Genomic DNA, 15,978 nt, shown 5'->3' on the forward strand with positions numbered 1-15,978 from the left:
ACAACAGAGATTAGTAGTCTAATAGCCTTTTGCAGTATGGTGTCTCAGTTGTTGGCACTGCTGCCTCACAGCACCAGGGACCCACCCTTGGGTAACTGTCCGAGTGGAGTTTGCATGTTCTGCGTGGGTTTCCTCTGGGTGCTCCAGTTTCCTCCCACAGTCCAAAGATGTGCAGATTAGGTGGATGGGCCATGCTAAATTGCCTACAGTGTCCAGGAATGTGCAGGCTAGGTGGGTTAGCCATGGGAAATGTAAGGTTACAGGAATAGGGTAGTGGGGTGAGTCTGGGTGAGATGTTCTTCAGAGGGTTGGTGTGAACTTGATGGGCTGAATGGCCTTCTTCCACAAGATAGGGATTCTGTTTTGTTATATTTGCACCAGTTCACACTTCTGTACCTGGACTCCTAAATCTCTTCTGCTTCTCAATAATCCCTAACTTTTCATCTTTTAAGTACAGAAACCACATCAAAAAATGAATATTCAGAACTTGCTTTGATGTAGCACCTTAATAATTTGCAAACAACAAAACAGTGAATAACTAGTTAATTGGTTCACTCTTTTATGGTGTTGGTTCAGAGATTTATGTTCCTCGGACAACATTACATTGAAACACCATGCTCTTTTTGAAAAATGCTATGAGGTATTTTAAGTCCACTTGAACAGTTTGATGAGGACTTGGTTTAACATCTTACCTTAAGAATGACATATAAAATAATGCATCATAACATTACTGAAATGTCAATTTAGTTTGTGTGTTCAAGTCCCAGTTTAGGGGCTTGAACCCTTGACCTTTTGATTCAGGGGTAAGTTAAGCCAGGCTGAATAAAGTTCAAGCAATTTTATGAATATTATGGTTGATCCCCATGGCATACAAAGACCGTGAAATGACTTCACAATGTCATGTGTGTTCAGTGCAAATATGGCATTGATCAATAATAGGAAGTCCAGCTCCAGAAAACAGAATCTGAAAATTCAGAACACAGAATAATGATGCAGTTTCACAATTGTCAAAGTGTATTGCAATGTAAATAAACTGACAGAAATAATTTTGAGTTGCAAGCATCTACATTAGTCAGTCATTTATACACATCTTTATAAATAAAATCTTGCTCAATATTAATAAAGTTTATGCAGTTTTTTTAACAGTTAAGTTAATGTTCTGCACAAGTTGCTCATTGTCACAGAACAGATCCATGATTAAAATGGAAAGTCTCAGGGTTTGATGAGTATTACTGAAAAGGAAGAAAAGCTTAACAGGATTGTGTTTTGTTCAAACAATTTCCTAACTTTCTAACCTCTGCTTTATGATTATGTAATTTTTCACAGTGTGATGTCATAACGGCTGCATGAAATTTCTTTGAACACGACTTTAACGAAGATTTAACCCTATATCATTTAACACTATATCATTAGAAACTGAGTAGCTGTAATATTTTAATGGTATTTATCCTAAGATGGTGCTGTGAAATTTGGACTCAACAGCCATTGCCTGTGCACACTCACAGAATAAAAGTTGTATCTGCTCCAATTCTTTTGAGCCAAGGTTATTTTTTACCCCTTATTTTACACTCACTGGCCTGATTACTATACCACGTCCTCAACTACAGCATGTTTAAACACTACATCATGCATCACTGTGGATGTAATTTTCATCAAATCCCTTTTGCACTCCTGTGTTTGCAAGCTCACAATATTGTATGAGCTGTTGTTGATGATGAAGGTTGCTGCCACCATACCCTTTAAAAGTAGGCTGAAAGGAGAATAATTGACCTTCTGGTTTTATCACTAATTAATTCAGAGACCCAGGTACTGTTCTGGGACATCACCAGTGATGCCCGCATCATGTGAATTAATTTTAAAAAGGCACCCACAGAGTCTTCTTGGTACAGGAAGACAATCTCCAAGAGTCTAATGTGGGTAACAGTTTATAGTCAGTAAATAGTTACATTGATGTGACAGACACTGTTACAGAGACTTTGAGGAGGACATGATGTTAGATCTCTCTCTTTCAAGATCATTAACACCTCTGCTCACAAGTCCAAGTGGCATTATCATTGTCAAAGGCTCTTACGGCACTCCTCATTATTAACTCTTTCAGACCTAGATACATCAAAGTAGCTACACGCTGACTGCTATTCTGCATCTCCCCCACCCAAAATTTCCATTTCTCCCTCCTCCCTCTCTCCTACAATGTTTTCCCATCTCACCCTACCTCTGACTCAGCCTCTCGTCTTTCGCTCTCCACTCCACATTTTCTCTTTCCCTCCATCCTTCAGATATCCTCTCCTCCTTCCTTCCGTCTCAGTCCACTCCTTCCTCTTCCTATGTCTTTGTCATTCTTTTCCCCCTCCTGCCTTGCTCCCCTGCCTGCACCATCTTTATTCATCTCTCCCTATTCATCTCCTCCTCTCACCTTCTCTCCTGCTCTCACATTCCTTTTCATCCTGTCTCTGCCTATTTCTTCCTTCTTCCTCCTACTCCTTCCTTCCTCCCACAACATTTTCCTTATTCACACTCAACCGTTTGTCTGTCTGTTCACTTTTTTCACTCCCCTTCGATCCCTTCCACTCCCTCAACCCATTCCAATTTCTCTTCCCCCCTCCCCTCCTCTGCTCTGCCATTACAGCTGTAGCACCAGACTTGGCAAGCAATTGTAGAAGATTAACATCATTACATCTTGAGAATGTGGCACTACGCCCATGGTAAAGGGCAAAAGTTACAACATTTTAGTTTCTGCAGCTGCCTCAAAACGTCATGGCCTCAGAAACACATTGCCCACTAGGTGGCTCTGTGCCAATGATTTAGCAATTAATTTCAGCAAGATCATTCTAGCAACAAAGTTAAAATGGGGTTGGGGGGGCATTCTGTGGCATGGAGGCAGTGTCCCTACCTCTAGCCATGATAATCCCATTTTAATTCCTGACCATACCAGAGGTGGCATGTACGAGTTGCTTAAAAATAATTGATAACTCAGTTATATTTAGATTTCACATAATTATTCAGATTATACATCTGGATCACCAACTATGAGGGCAAACATTTTTACCCTCAACCTGGCAACTGTAGTTGTCTCTCCATCAGTGAGCACACTGATTAGATTTAACTTTTACAGAAGCAGAACCTTTCTGGCAATTCTCCAAAGCACTTCCCCATATGTTCAGAAGCAGCTGCTGCTTGAGACTTTGAGGTTACAACCTGTCTGTCTCTTATGTTGAACCCACCAAAACTACAAGATGGATGTGTGGATCATTGAACTAATTTCACACACAGTTCATTTGGCATATCCCATCAAAATCCCCTCTTCCTCAAGTTGTTGCTTTCCAGCCAAATCAACCACACCCCTCCCCCATTGCTAACGATGTCTTCCAATTTTGTTCAGGAGGTTTCTCTACCTTTGCTCTCTTCCTCCCCACACCCAGCTAATCTCCTGTTGGCACTGACTTACGTCGCATTAAGTCTTGCTTATCCATCAACCCTGTGTTCGTTGATTTATAACAACCCCTCTATTTTAAAATTTTCATCTTTGTTTTCAAATCCCTCCATGGCCTCTCAGAGTCATAGAGATGTACACCACAGAAACAGCCCCTTTGGTTCAACTCCTAAATTAATCTAGTCCAGATATCCTAAATTGATCTAGTCCCATTTTCCAGCACTTGGCCCATATCCCTCTAAACCCCTCCAATTCATATACCCATCTAGATGCCTTTTCAATACAGTAATTGTACTAGCCTCCACCGCTCATTCCATAAGTGCACCACCCTCTGCAAGAAAAAGTTGCCTCTTACGTCTTTTTTAGACTTTTCCTCTCTCACTCTAAACCTATGCCCTCTAGTTCTGGACTCCCTCATGCCAGGGAGAAGATCTTGTCTATTTGCCCTATCCATGCCCCTCATGATTTTATAAACTTCCATTAGGTCACCCCTCAGCCTCCAACACTCCAGGGAAAACAACCCCAGCCTATTCAGCTTCTCCCTATAGCTCAAACTCTCCAATCTTGACAACATCTATCTCTGGAAACTTTCCTAACTCTATGATCTCTAAGAAGTATGGATTCCTCTGATTCTGTATTTTTGCGTATTGACAGTTATCATTGTTCTCTCAAGTCATGTCTTTAGCTGCCTAGGCCCTGAAACTCCCCCCTGAAAACACACAGGTTTTCTCCTCCTTTAAGACTGCCCTTAAACCTTATCTTCATAACCAAGCTTTGAACCATTTTAGATTTATTTATGGGTAGTTATCAATATAAAATATCTCAAATGCCTTGAAAAGAGAGTTAGTGAGCAAAATGTGACACTCCATTGCACAAGGAGATACTCGAATATCTAATAAAAACAGATTTGTTAAATTTGTTGATTTAAAACCAACGGTTTGTGTGGTAAAGATATACCCACAGCTATTAAGTGGGGAGTTTCTGAATTTTGAGCTAGCAAGGATAAAAGAATGGCTAGAGACAAAAAAACACTGCAGATGCGGGATTCCAGGCAGACAAGCAGGACCCTGGAAGAACAGGCTGCTTGGATTGCTGTGTTCTCTAGCCCCCTGCTTGTCTACCTTGAAATCCAGCATCGGCAGTTTTGTTTTGTCTCTAACTGAGTTTGTACTACAAACTCTCTTTGTATCTCTTCACAGAGATGTATCTCTTCACAGGATGCCCAATTCAAAGAAGTTCTTTGGAATGCTGAAGGAATGTTATACCCAAAATGTTGACTTCTCCACCTCGTGATGCTGCCTGGATTGCTATGTTTTTCCAGCCTCCTGCTTGTCTACCAAGGATAAAAAAATGACAGTATTATTCCAAGTCAGGATGATGGAGAGGAACTTAAAGATAGAATCCCTACGGTGTGGAAACAGGCCATTCAGCCCATCAACTCCACACCAACCCTCCAAAGAGCAACCCACCCAGACCCATTCACCTACCCTATTACTCTACTAATGCACCTAACCTACACATCCCTGAACACCATGGGCAATTTAGTGTGACCAATTCACCTAACCTACACATCTTTGGATTGTGGGAAGAAACCGGAGCATCAAGAGAAAACCCATACAGACACAGGGAGAATGTGCAAGCCCCACACAGACAGTTGCCCATAGGTGGGAATTGAACCCAGGTTCCTGATGCTGTGAGGCAGCAGCACTAACCACTGAGCCACAATGCTGTTCCTACATGGTGGTATTCCCATCCACCTGCTGTCCTTGTCTTTCTTGAAGGAAGGGTTACCACATTTGGAGGAATCTATCGAAAGCACTAGGCTATGACTTATACCCGGTGCACATAATATCTACAGTGTATCGGTGATGGTGGGAGTATACTGTTGTAAATGGCAAATGAGGTGGCAGTCAGGTGGGCTGTTTTGTTCTGGATAATGACAAGATCTGTGAAAATTGTTGGAGCTGACCTAATTCTTGTGAGTGGAGAGTGCTATATCCCATTCCTGATTTGTGACCTGTGTTCAATCTTTGGGGACTGGGGAGATGAGTTACTTATCACAAGAATTCCAGTCACAGAATTTTATGATGGCCCAGCTAAGCTTCTGGTCAGTGGTAACCACCAGCTGTTGTATATGGGGTATTCGGTGATGGTAATCCATTGACTATTAAGGGGAAATTGTTCAATTCTCTCTCTACAAATGGTCACTGCTTGGCATGGGTGTAACATGAAAGTTATTTGCCAATTCTAAACGTGGTCGATGTGGACATGGATTGTTTCAGTATTTAGTGAGTTATATGTGGCACTGAACACTGTAAAAACATCACAAAATATCTCCACTTCCAATGTTATGATGAAGGGAAGATGAGTGATAAAACAACTGGAGCTGCTTCAACTCAAGACGTTACCCTGCGGAACTCCTGCAGGAACTCAAACTGTGCATCAGTGAGCAACTTATGGATGAATCGGTGCAGCTTAATAGCATTGTTGATGACTCCTTCTATTATTTTGTAGATGATCAAGAGTAGACAGATAGACTGTAATTGGCTGGGTTAGAATTACCCTGCTTTTTGTGTACATACGCGGGCAATTTTCCAGATTTCCAAATAGATGTCAGTTTCGTAGCTGTACTGGAAGAGATTGGTGAGGAATTTGGCTAATTCTGAAGCACGAATCTTCTGCACTATCGCTGGAATATTGTGAGGGCTCCAAGCCTTTGAAATATCCAATGCCTCCAGCCATTTCTTGATATCACATGGAGCAAATCACGTTGGCTAAAGACTGGCATCTGTGATCCTGGGGACCTCAAGAGGAAGCTGAGTTGGATCATCCACTTGGCACTTCCAGCTGAAAGTAGATGTAAATGCTTCACCTTTGTCTTTTCCACAAATTTGAAGATGGGGATATTCGTGAAGTCTCCTCCTCAGTTGTGAAGTTCACCACTATTTGTGATTGGATGTGGCAGGACTGCAGAGCTTAGAATGGAACTGTTGCTTTTGGGATTGCTTAGCTCTGTCAAGTTTATTCGACTTCAGCTGTTTGACATACTGTCCCTTCATCAGTTTGCCACTCCAGTTGTAAGTATGCCTGCTGCTTCTCCTGATGTCCCTTCATTGAGTGTAAGGCTGATTCGCCCACCCAGATGATTAATGTTAGAGTGGAGGATATCCCAGGCCATGAGGTTATGGCTCTGGTTGAAAATATTCTGCTGCTGCTGAGGCCTACAATGTCTCATAACTGCCCAGTTTGGAATGGCTCGATCCATTCTTGGGCTATTCCATTTATCACAGTGTCAGCTCCACGCAATCCATGAATCCATACAAATGTGGCACTTCACCTTCACAAAATCTATGCTGTGTCAGTCTTACTACCATGGACAGATGCGTCTGCAACAGGTAGAGTGGTGAGGATGTAGTCAAGTAGGCTTTTCTCACTTTTTGGTTCCCGCACCACCTGATGCAAACTCAGTTCAGCAGATATGTCCTTTAGGATTCAACCAGCTCAGTCTGTAGTGATGCTGCTGAGCAATTCCTGATGCTGGACAATACAATATTCCATCCAGAGTACAGGAAGAAGCTTGGCTAGTGTGATGGCTTGTTTTGGAGCACAGATTTTCAAGATGCTGTCACAGCCCACCACCTCTTATGTATCCAAAATCGTGACTCATTTCTTGATGTGAATCAGAGTGAATTGTACTCTAAAGTCAAACTAACCTACATACTCTTCATTTTATTATCATCCATGTGCCCGTCCAAGAGTTGCTTAAATGTCCCTAATGTATCTGACTCTGCTACCGCAGCTGGTTGTGCATTCCACACACCCACCACTCTCTGTATAAGTAACCTAACTCTGACATCTCCCCTAAATTTTCTACCTTAAAATTATGCCCCCTCATGATAGACATTTCCACTTTGGAAAAATGTCTCTGTCTATCCAGTCTATCTATGCCTCTCGACATCTTATACACCTCTATCAAGTCACCTCTCATCTTTCTTCGCTCCAATGAGAAAAGCCCTAGCTCACTCAACCTTTCTTCATAAGGCATGCACTCCAGTCCAGGCAGCATCCTGGTAAATCTCTTCTGAACCCTCTCTAAAGCTTCCACATCCTTCGTATAATGAGGCAACCAGAACTGAACACAATATTCGACATGTGGTCTAACCAGGGCTCTATAGAGCTGCAGCATAACCTCCCAGATCTTAAACACGATCTCCCTGCTAATGAAAGCCAGCGCTTTTGGAATATTGCATGCAATTCTGGTTTCCTTCCTATCCGAAGGATGTTGTGAAATTTGAAAGTGTTCAGAAAAGATTTACAAGGATGTTGTCAGGGTTGGGAGATTTGAGCAATAGGAAGAAGCTGAATAGGCTGGGGCTGTTTTCCCTGAAGCATCGAAGGCTGAGGGGTGACCTGATAGAGATTTACAAAATTATGAGGAGCATGGATAGGATAAATAGACAAAGTCTTTTCCCTGGGATGGGGATGTCCAGTTCTAGAGGGCATAGATTTAGGGTGAGAGGGGAAAGATATAAAAGGGATCTAAGGGGCAACTTGTTTACGTAGACAGTGGTGCATGTATGGACTAAGCTATCAGAGGAGGTGGTAGAGGCTGGTACAATTATAGCATTTAAAAGGCACCTGGATGGGTATATGAATAGGAAATGTTTAGAGGGATATGGGCCAAGTGCTGGCAAATGGTACTGGATTAGGTCAGGATAACTGGTCGGTGTGGATGACTTGGACCAAAGGGTCTGTTTCCGTGTTCTACATCTCTACGACTCTATGACATCATATGCCTTCTTAACAATCCTATCAACTTAGGTGATCTATGGACGTGGACCCCAAAATCCCTCTGTTCCTCCACACTGCCAAGAATCCTGCCTTTAACTCTGTATTCTGCATTCAAATTTGACCTTCCAAATTGAATCACTTTTCCAGATAAAACTCCATCTGCCACTTATCAGCCTGCTCTGCATGTTGTCATATCCCATTGCAACCTACAACAGTCCTCCACACTAGCCACAACTCCATCAGCCTTCGTGTCATCAGCAAACTTACTAACCCAACCTTTTGCTTCCTCATCTAAGTCATTTATAAAAGCCACAAAGAACAGAGGTCCCAGAACAGACCCCTGCAGAATACCACTTGTCTCCAAGCTCCAGGGTGAGCACTTTCCATCCACCATCACCCTCTGTCTTCTTTGGGCCAGCCAATTCTGTATCCAGAAAGCTAAATTTCCCTGTATCCCATGCCTCCTTACTTTCTGTATGAGTCTATCAAATGCCTTGCTAAAATCCAATACACCACATTCACTGCTCCACCTTTATCAATATGTTTTGTCACATCCTCAAAGAATTCAATAAGGCTTGTGATGTATGACCTGCCTCTCACAAAGCTATGCTGACTATTTCTAATAAAACTATGATTTTCTAAATAATCATAAATCCTGTGTCAGAATCCTCTCCAATAATTTGCCCACCACCGATGTAAGATTGACTCATCTGTAATTCCCCGTTTTATCCTTGTTCCCTTTTCTGAACAAGGGAATAACATTTCCCAACCTCCAATCATCTGGCATTACACCAGTGGAAAGTGAGGATGCAAAAATCATTGCCAAAGGTGTAGCAATCTCTTCCCTCGCTTCCCGTAAAAACCTTGGTTACATCCCATCTGGTCCAGGGGACTTATCTATCCTTACGTTTTCAAAATTTCCATGACATCCTCCTTCTTAACGTTAACCTGTTCAAACATATCAGCCTGTTTCACACTGTCCTCCCAAACGACAAGGTCCCTCTCACTCGTCAATACTGAAGCAACATATTGATTATGGACTTCCCCTAACTCCTTCAACTTCAGGTACAAGTTCCCTCCATGATCCTTGATCAGCCCTTCCCCCACTCTGGCCATCTTCTTATTCCTCACGTAAGTGTAGAATGCCTTGGGCTTTTCTGTAATCCTGCAGGTCAAGGCTTTTTCATGCCCCCTTCTAGCTGTCCCAAGCCCATTTTTCAGTATCTTCCTGGCTACCTTGTAACCCTCTCGAACCTTATCTGATCTTAGCTCCCTCAACCTTAAGTAAGCTTCCTTCTTCCTCTTGACTAGATATTCCACATCTCTTGTCATTCAAGGTTTCTTCACCTTACCATCCTTTCCTTGCCACAGTCAGACAAACCCATCCAGCACTCGCAGCAAGTGCTCCCTAAACAACCTTCACATTTGGTGGGCGGCACGGTGGCACAGTGGTTAGCACTGCTGCCTCACAGTGCCAGAGACCCGGGTTCAATTCCCGTCTCAGGCGACTGACTGTGTGGAGTTTGCACGTTCTCCCCGTGTCTGTGTGGGTTTCCTCCGGGTGCTCCGGTTTCCTCCCACAATCCAAAGATGTGCAGGTCAGGTGAATTGGCCATGCTAAATTGCCCATAGTGTTAGGTAAGGGGTACATGTAGGGGTATGGGTGGGTTTCGCTTCGGCGGGGCGGTGTGGACTTGTTGGGCCAAAGGGCCTGTTTCCACACTGTAAGCAATCTAATCTAATCTAAAAAAAATTTCTGTTGTGCATTTCCCTGAGAACCAATTTGTGCTCCACAGTTCCTGCCTAATAACATTACAATTACCCCTCCCAAATTGAATACTTTCCTATACCATCTGTTCTTATCCCTCTCCGTAACTATAGTAAAGCTCAGGGAGTTGTGATCACGATCACTAAAATGCTCTCCCACCAAGAGATCTGACACCTGGTCTGGTTCAATGACAAGCACCAAATCCAATATGGCCTCCCCTCTAGTTGGTCTATGAATCATGAATCCTTCCTGGATACACCTGACAAAATCTACTCCATCCAAACTATTTGCACTAGGAGGTTCCAATCAATATTAGCGAAGTTGAAGTCATTCATAACATCAACTTTGTTACTTCTGCAGCTTTCCAAAATCTGCCTCCCAATCTGCTCCTTCATGTCTCTGTTGCTATTGGGGGAGTCTATAGAATTGTTTTAATTTTCACCACCATCAGGATTGGTTGCTGCAGAGCTTCGAGGTAATCTATCAGATGTGGAATTGCTTAGTTCCCATGTTTCTTGCTTTATTTAGCATGCAGGTATGTTGTACCATCTCATTTTAGGCATGCCCTGGGCTTTTTGGGTAAAAATGTCATTTCTTGGGTCTAAAAGCTATGGCTCAGATATCAATGGCACACAACAACTTGGTTACAGTTCCACTTAATGTGGAAAATCTTTGTTACACTACTGAGCAATAATACCTGCTCATAGTGACACTGGAAACTTAGAAGTTCCATGAACTCTTTCAGAGTCTCTTTCAGATGGTCATCCATCAACAGATCTCCTGACTCAATTTGACACTAGCTGATTAAACTGCTTTACCCCAGCTGCACCAGGAAGTTGTTTATCTGGTTTATGCCTTCCATTGTGTTTATCAGATTTACGCCTTCTGTTGCTATAGAATCATTGAATCCCTACAGCACAGATAGAGGCCATTTAGCCCATCCAATCTGCACTGACCCTCTGAACAGCATCCCACCCAGACCTATTCACCATCCTAAACCCATAACCCCACATTTCCCATGACTAATCTACCTAGTCTGCACAGCCCTGGACACTATGGGCAATTTAGCATGGCCAATCCATCTAACCAGCACATCTTTGGACTGTGCATCTAGAGGAAGCCCACACAGACACAGGACGAACGTGCAAACTCCACACAGGCAGCCACCCAAGACTGAGATCATTGTGAACTATTGAATAGCTTTGCAATTACATTGATGTTCTGGTCAAAGCGATCCCTACATATCACCTCTAGACCTCTCTTTAAGTTTATACTTGAAACACAGGTAGCTGTTTAGGGTGTTATCTCCTTTATCTTTATGGTCATGGAAACAATGGGGTACAATTCTCAAATACACTGTTTCTGAAAGTACTTTGGAGACTTTTGGTGCATTTTCCCCTCCTGCCCTCCCATTGTCATACCTAAAATACAATTCTTCAGTGACAGTGCCAATTTCATTTTTGGTTCAGAAAAGATTTACAAGCATGATGCCGGGGTTGGAGGATTTGAGCTATAGGGAAAGACGGAATAGGCTGGGGCTGTTTTCCCTGGAGAGTCGGAGGCTGAGGGGTGACCTTATAGAGGTTTACAAAATTAAGAAGGGCATGGATAGGATAAATAGCCAAACTGTTTTGCCTGGAGTGAGGGAGTCCAGAACTAGAGGGCATAGGTTTAGTGTGAGAGTGGAAAGATTTAAAAGGGACCTAAGTGGCAACTTTTTCACACAGAGAGTGGTACATGTATGGAATGAGCTGCCAGAGGAAGTGGTGAAGGAAGGTACAATTATAACATCTAAAAGACATCTGGATGGGCATATGAAGAGGAAAGGTTTAAAGGGATTTGGGCCAAGTGCTGGCAAATGGGACTAGATTAATTTAGGATGTCTGGATGGCATGGCCAAGTCGGACCAAAAGGTCTGTTTCTGTGCTACACATCTCTATGACTCTATGTGATACACCACAAACAAAGACAGGACACAGACCTTCACCACAACTAATGTATATTAATTACTGGGAAAGAAATAAAGGCACACAGATATGATTCAAAGTGATTAATACAAGTCTAAATAATGCAATAGCTTACAGAGCTTTTCACGTGTGTGTGTGTGTGTGTGTGCACGTATCAATCCACAGCCTTAATGGTCATGGTACGCTGAGGGATAAGATTAGATTCTCTACATGTTGGGTATGTTGGATAACAAGAGTAACAGACTGTGGTGGAACTCAATCCTGTTGTTGCTGATGGCCTACATTGTCTTGTGATGACCAAGTTTTGAGCTGCTAGTTTTCCAGTCTGAACTTATCCCAATTAGCCACACAACACAAGAGTGGGAGTCTTCACTTTGACAATGGGACCTTAACTCCACATGGACTGTGCTATGGTCACTATTACATTGACAAACAAATTCATTTGTGACAAGTAAATGGTGGTGAAAAATTCTGACATGAAAATCAGAATGCTTACTTGCGGCCTCCAGTTTACTGCTTGAACCTTTGGACTTCCATCTTGGACATCAGGCACCAACATCTCAGGGCACACACCAAAGGTGAATTCGTGATCATGGACAATGCTATTCAACACACACCAACCTCACCATGTCAGCATGCGACATCTCCAAGTCACTTATAATACGATTGTGCACTTCAACACTGCACTGTGGAGTGTATTGGCACCATTCATTGGAATTGCAAGGACACTTTGCATGCAGGACCAGGCACCTAACTCATAGATTGGACCAGACTGTATCTCAGTGTGTACACTCTCCCTCTTAATACTCACTCACTTGGTGTCTACACGACGCTCACTGAATTCTTGCCTTACCTTTTTGAATTTTGCCCCCACAATCTGAGCTTACAGACTCACTTTCAGTGCAGACACAATTAGGCAGCTGGCCAGCAGTGATCAGTCAAAGGTGGACATGTTGAGGTAGAGCACCATGCTCCCATCAATCTCCTATCTGCACCATGTGCCAGTAGCATATGTATTAAACATTCTGCATGTGCTTCAAGAAAACGGCCAAGTCTCAAAGCCAAAGGGAAGTTATCCTCAAATCAAGTCAAGATGGACATGGCAACTCAAGGGCAATCTCTGATATCAGTCTTAGAGGCTTGAGGACTCAGTCGGCTCTTGAGGCGGTCAGGGTTCAGAGAGTAGGTACCTCCACAGTCCAGGGAGTGGACTATAATCAGCCCTGAGGGTTGAGGTCAGCCATGCTGGACAATTTCATCAGTCCAGGGAGTTCAAGTACATTAGTCAGAGAGTTGCACAGACATCAGTCAAAGTCTGGTCACTCAGCATTGAGGTTTGTTGGTTTAATTCGATCAAGGAAATGGGCTAAGGTTGATTCTGGGGGTCAGTCCACTAAAATTCAAAGAGGTATTATCTGGGTCTATGCTGCAGGAGGAAAGGTGGGTAACTAAATTGTGAGGATTATAGGCAACATACTGCACTGCAGAGAGAGTAACAATTGTGAAGTGGGAAACTCAAGGGTTGGAAACAACAGAACATTCGAGCAAAAGGGTTGTTGTGGGCTCATTAATGGTCAGCAGTACCTTCGCACCACTTTGGGGGTCAACAAGATGCCAGGTGGTAAAATGAGGTGGAAATCAGGCATGTGATATGTCAATAATGAAGAGCATTTGATAAGATAGTTTGAGAAAACTCTCTAGGCCTCACAGTGAAAAACCTTCCAAATCACTCAATATAACTCAAACAAAGTCAAACAAATGTAAGTTTCAACTCAATGCATTGTCGTGACTAATTACTTTCCTATCCATTTTTATGTCATCCGCAAACTTAGTGATAGTACATTCACTTTTTTCATCCAAATCATTAATGAATATTGTAAATAATTGTGGTCCTAGAATTGATCCTTGTGGCATTCTACCCATTATAAGTTATAAGGACAGACTAGATAGGCTGCGACTTTTTTTTCTGGAATGTCAGAGGTTGAGGGGTCACCATATAGAGGTTTATAAAATCATGAGAGGCACAGATAAGCTGAATAGCCAAGGTATTTTTCCACGGGTAGGGGAGTCCATAACCAGAGGGCATAGGCTTAAGGTGAGAGGGGAAGTATTTAAAAGAGGCCGAAGGAGCAACATTTTCACACAGAAGTGATGTATGCTTCAGAGGAAGTGGTAGAGGCTGGTACAGTTACAACATTTAAAAGACAGTTGGAGAGGTCTATGAATAGGAAAGATTTAGAGAGATATGGGCTCATGGGATTAATTCAGTTTAGGATACTTGGTTGGTATGGATGGGTCAGTTTCCATGCTATTTGACACTATATTGTATAAGTTAGTCAATCCTCTATCCATGCTAATGTACGACCAACAACATGTTGGACTTTTATCCTATTATGTAGCCTAACATGTGGCACTTTATCCAACACCTTTTAGATGACTTTATCTACAGTGTGGAAACAGGCCATTTGGCCCAACAAGTCCACACCAACCCTCTGAAGAGTAACACACCCAGACCCATTTCCCTCTGACTAATGCACCTCATACTATGGGCAATTTAGCATGGCCAATTCACCTAAGCACATCTTAGACTGTCATCTGCCAACTCTACACAGAAGGTTGCCTGAGGCTGGAATTGAACCCAAGTCCCTGGTGCTGTAAGGTAGCAGTGCTAACCACTGAGCCATTGGGATGCTCAAAAGTTTTTGTTTTAGAAATCCAAACATACTTCATCCATTGCGTATTTGTAAAGAATGTAAAGAAATGAAAATGTAAAGAAATTTTCAGAGAATCCTAATACTACAGAACTCAAAACTGAAACTAAAACTATGTCTTCCCTTCTTAATCAACACAAATTCGAAATGGATCAACATTAAAACTATATGTAGTTCTGTCTGCATTAGCAGCCACGTTTCCAAATTATAATATAGCATTAACCCTCAATACACGGCTTCAAACATTATTTGGAAGTCAGAGGATTAAAGAGACAAGTGTTTCACAAATGAGCTTTGACTGAATATAAATTTTGACACAATCTGCACACACTCAGGTGACTCCAACAATACATTCAGAGTTCACAGACGATTTGTGTAGCTCGGTTAAGAAAGTTGTCATTCTCAGAATCAGATGCTTTTTGGACTGAGCCCCAAAACCAGGGTGGATAGTATTGAGAGGCCAGGACAAAACTGAAGGAGTACTCGCCCTAAACAGTACTCAGAGGAGTGAGGATTTCTATTGGTGTCCTGGTTAAGATTTTCAACCAACGCCACTAAAAACCTAACCAACAATGGAAATTGCTGAAAAAGCTCAGCAGGTCCGGCAGCATTTGTGGAGAGAAATCAGAGTTAACGTTTCGGGTTGAGTGACCCCCAGAACACTAAAAACTCATTAACTGGTATTGATGTATTTGTTGTTTGAAGACAGTATTGGAATAAAATGGCTGCTATGATTGCATACATGGGCACATCATTAGACTGTGAAAGGAATTATTTGTGTGAGAACGACATATGGTATCATAAGAAGTTGTTTAAATGTGTTTTATTTTAACAGGAGCAGGAACATATAAACAGGAACATATCAAGAGGGACTGCCGTCTTTAATACTATCAAACATTATTTAGCTCTAACATAGTTTAACTCTGGGATTAGTAACCCAGGAGAATCTAATTTGTGAAGCTTTGAGGGATAGAGATGGTTCCGGCTTTGTGGAGGTGGTATGGTTAAAATCCATCGGGATCTCCTACAAATCCCACAATCCGCTGTAGTGTACGCTGCTGTTGCGCAGAGCTGGTGCTGTTTAACGGCAGGCCCGTTCTCCTCCCCCTCGGTAGCTGTGACTGTGCTTTGTTCGGGCTTTTAAAGACGAAGGAGGGGAAACTAAGTCAGCGCAATGTCAGTGCAGTCAGCCTGTTTTTAAAGAAACGGAAAGGATTTTGTTTCCTCTCTCAGCTCTACATTCCGCAATGGCAGATCACAGTAAGGTAACAGAGAGACAATGTCACACCTACAATGAATGGTTCAACCTGC

The 15,978-nt window shown here is 42.5% G+C and overlaps 2 protein-coding genes across 2 annotated transcripts in view; one reads left to right on the forward strand and one right to left on the reverse strand.

Moving 5' to 3' along the window:
* The window catches only part of LOC122565209 (cytotoxic T-lymphocyte protein 4-like), a 74,513-nt gene that overhangs the window by 56,531 nt on the left and 2,004 nt on the right, over window positions 1-15,978 (reverse strand). The window lies entirely within an intron of this gene.
* Window positions 15,789-15,978, forward strand: part of fsd1 (fibronectin type III and SPRY domain containing 1) — a 49,969-nt gene continuing 49,779 nt past the window's right edge. The window contains exon 1 of the mRNA XM_043720950.1: window positions 15,789-15,932. Within this exon, the coding sequence (XP_043576885.1) occupies window positions 15,915-15,932 (18 nt within the window). The 5' untranslated portion in view covers window positions 15,789-15,914. The remainder of the gene's footprint in view (window positions 15,933-15,978) is intronic.

The sequence above is a fragment of the Chiloscyllium plagiosum genome, chromosome 31 (assembly GCF_004010195.1).
Source record: "Chiloscyllium plagiosum isolate BGI_BamShark_2017 chromosome 31, ASM401019v2, whole genome shotgun sequence".
Lineage (NCBI taxonomy): Eukaryota > Metazoa > Chordata > Chondrichthyes > Orectolobiformes > Hemiscylliidae > Chiloscyllium > Chiloscyllium plagiosum.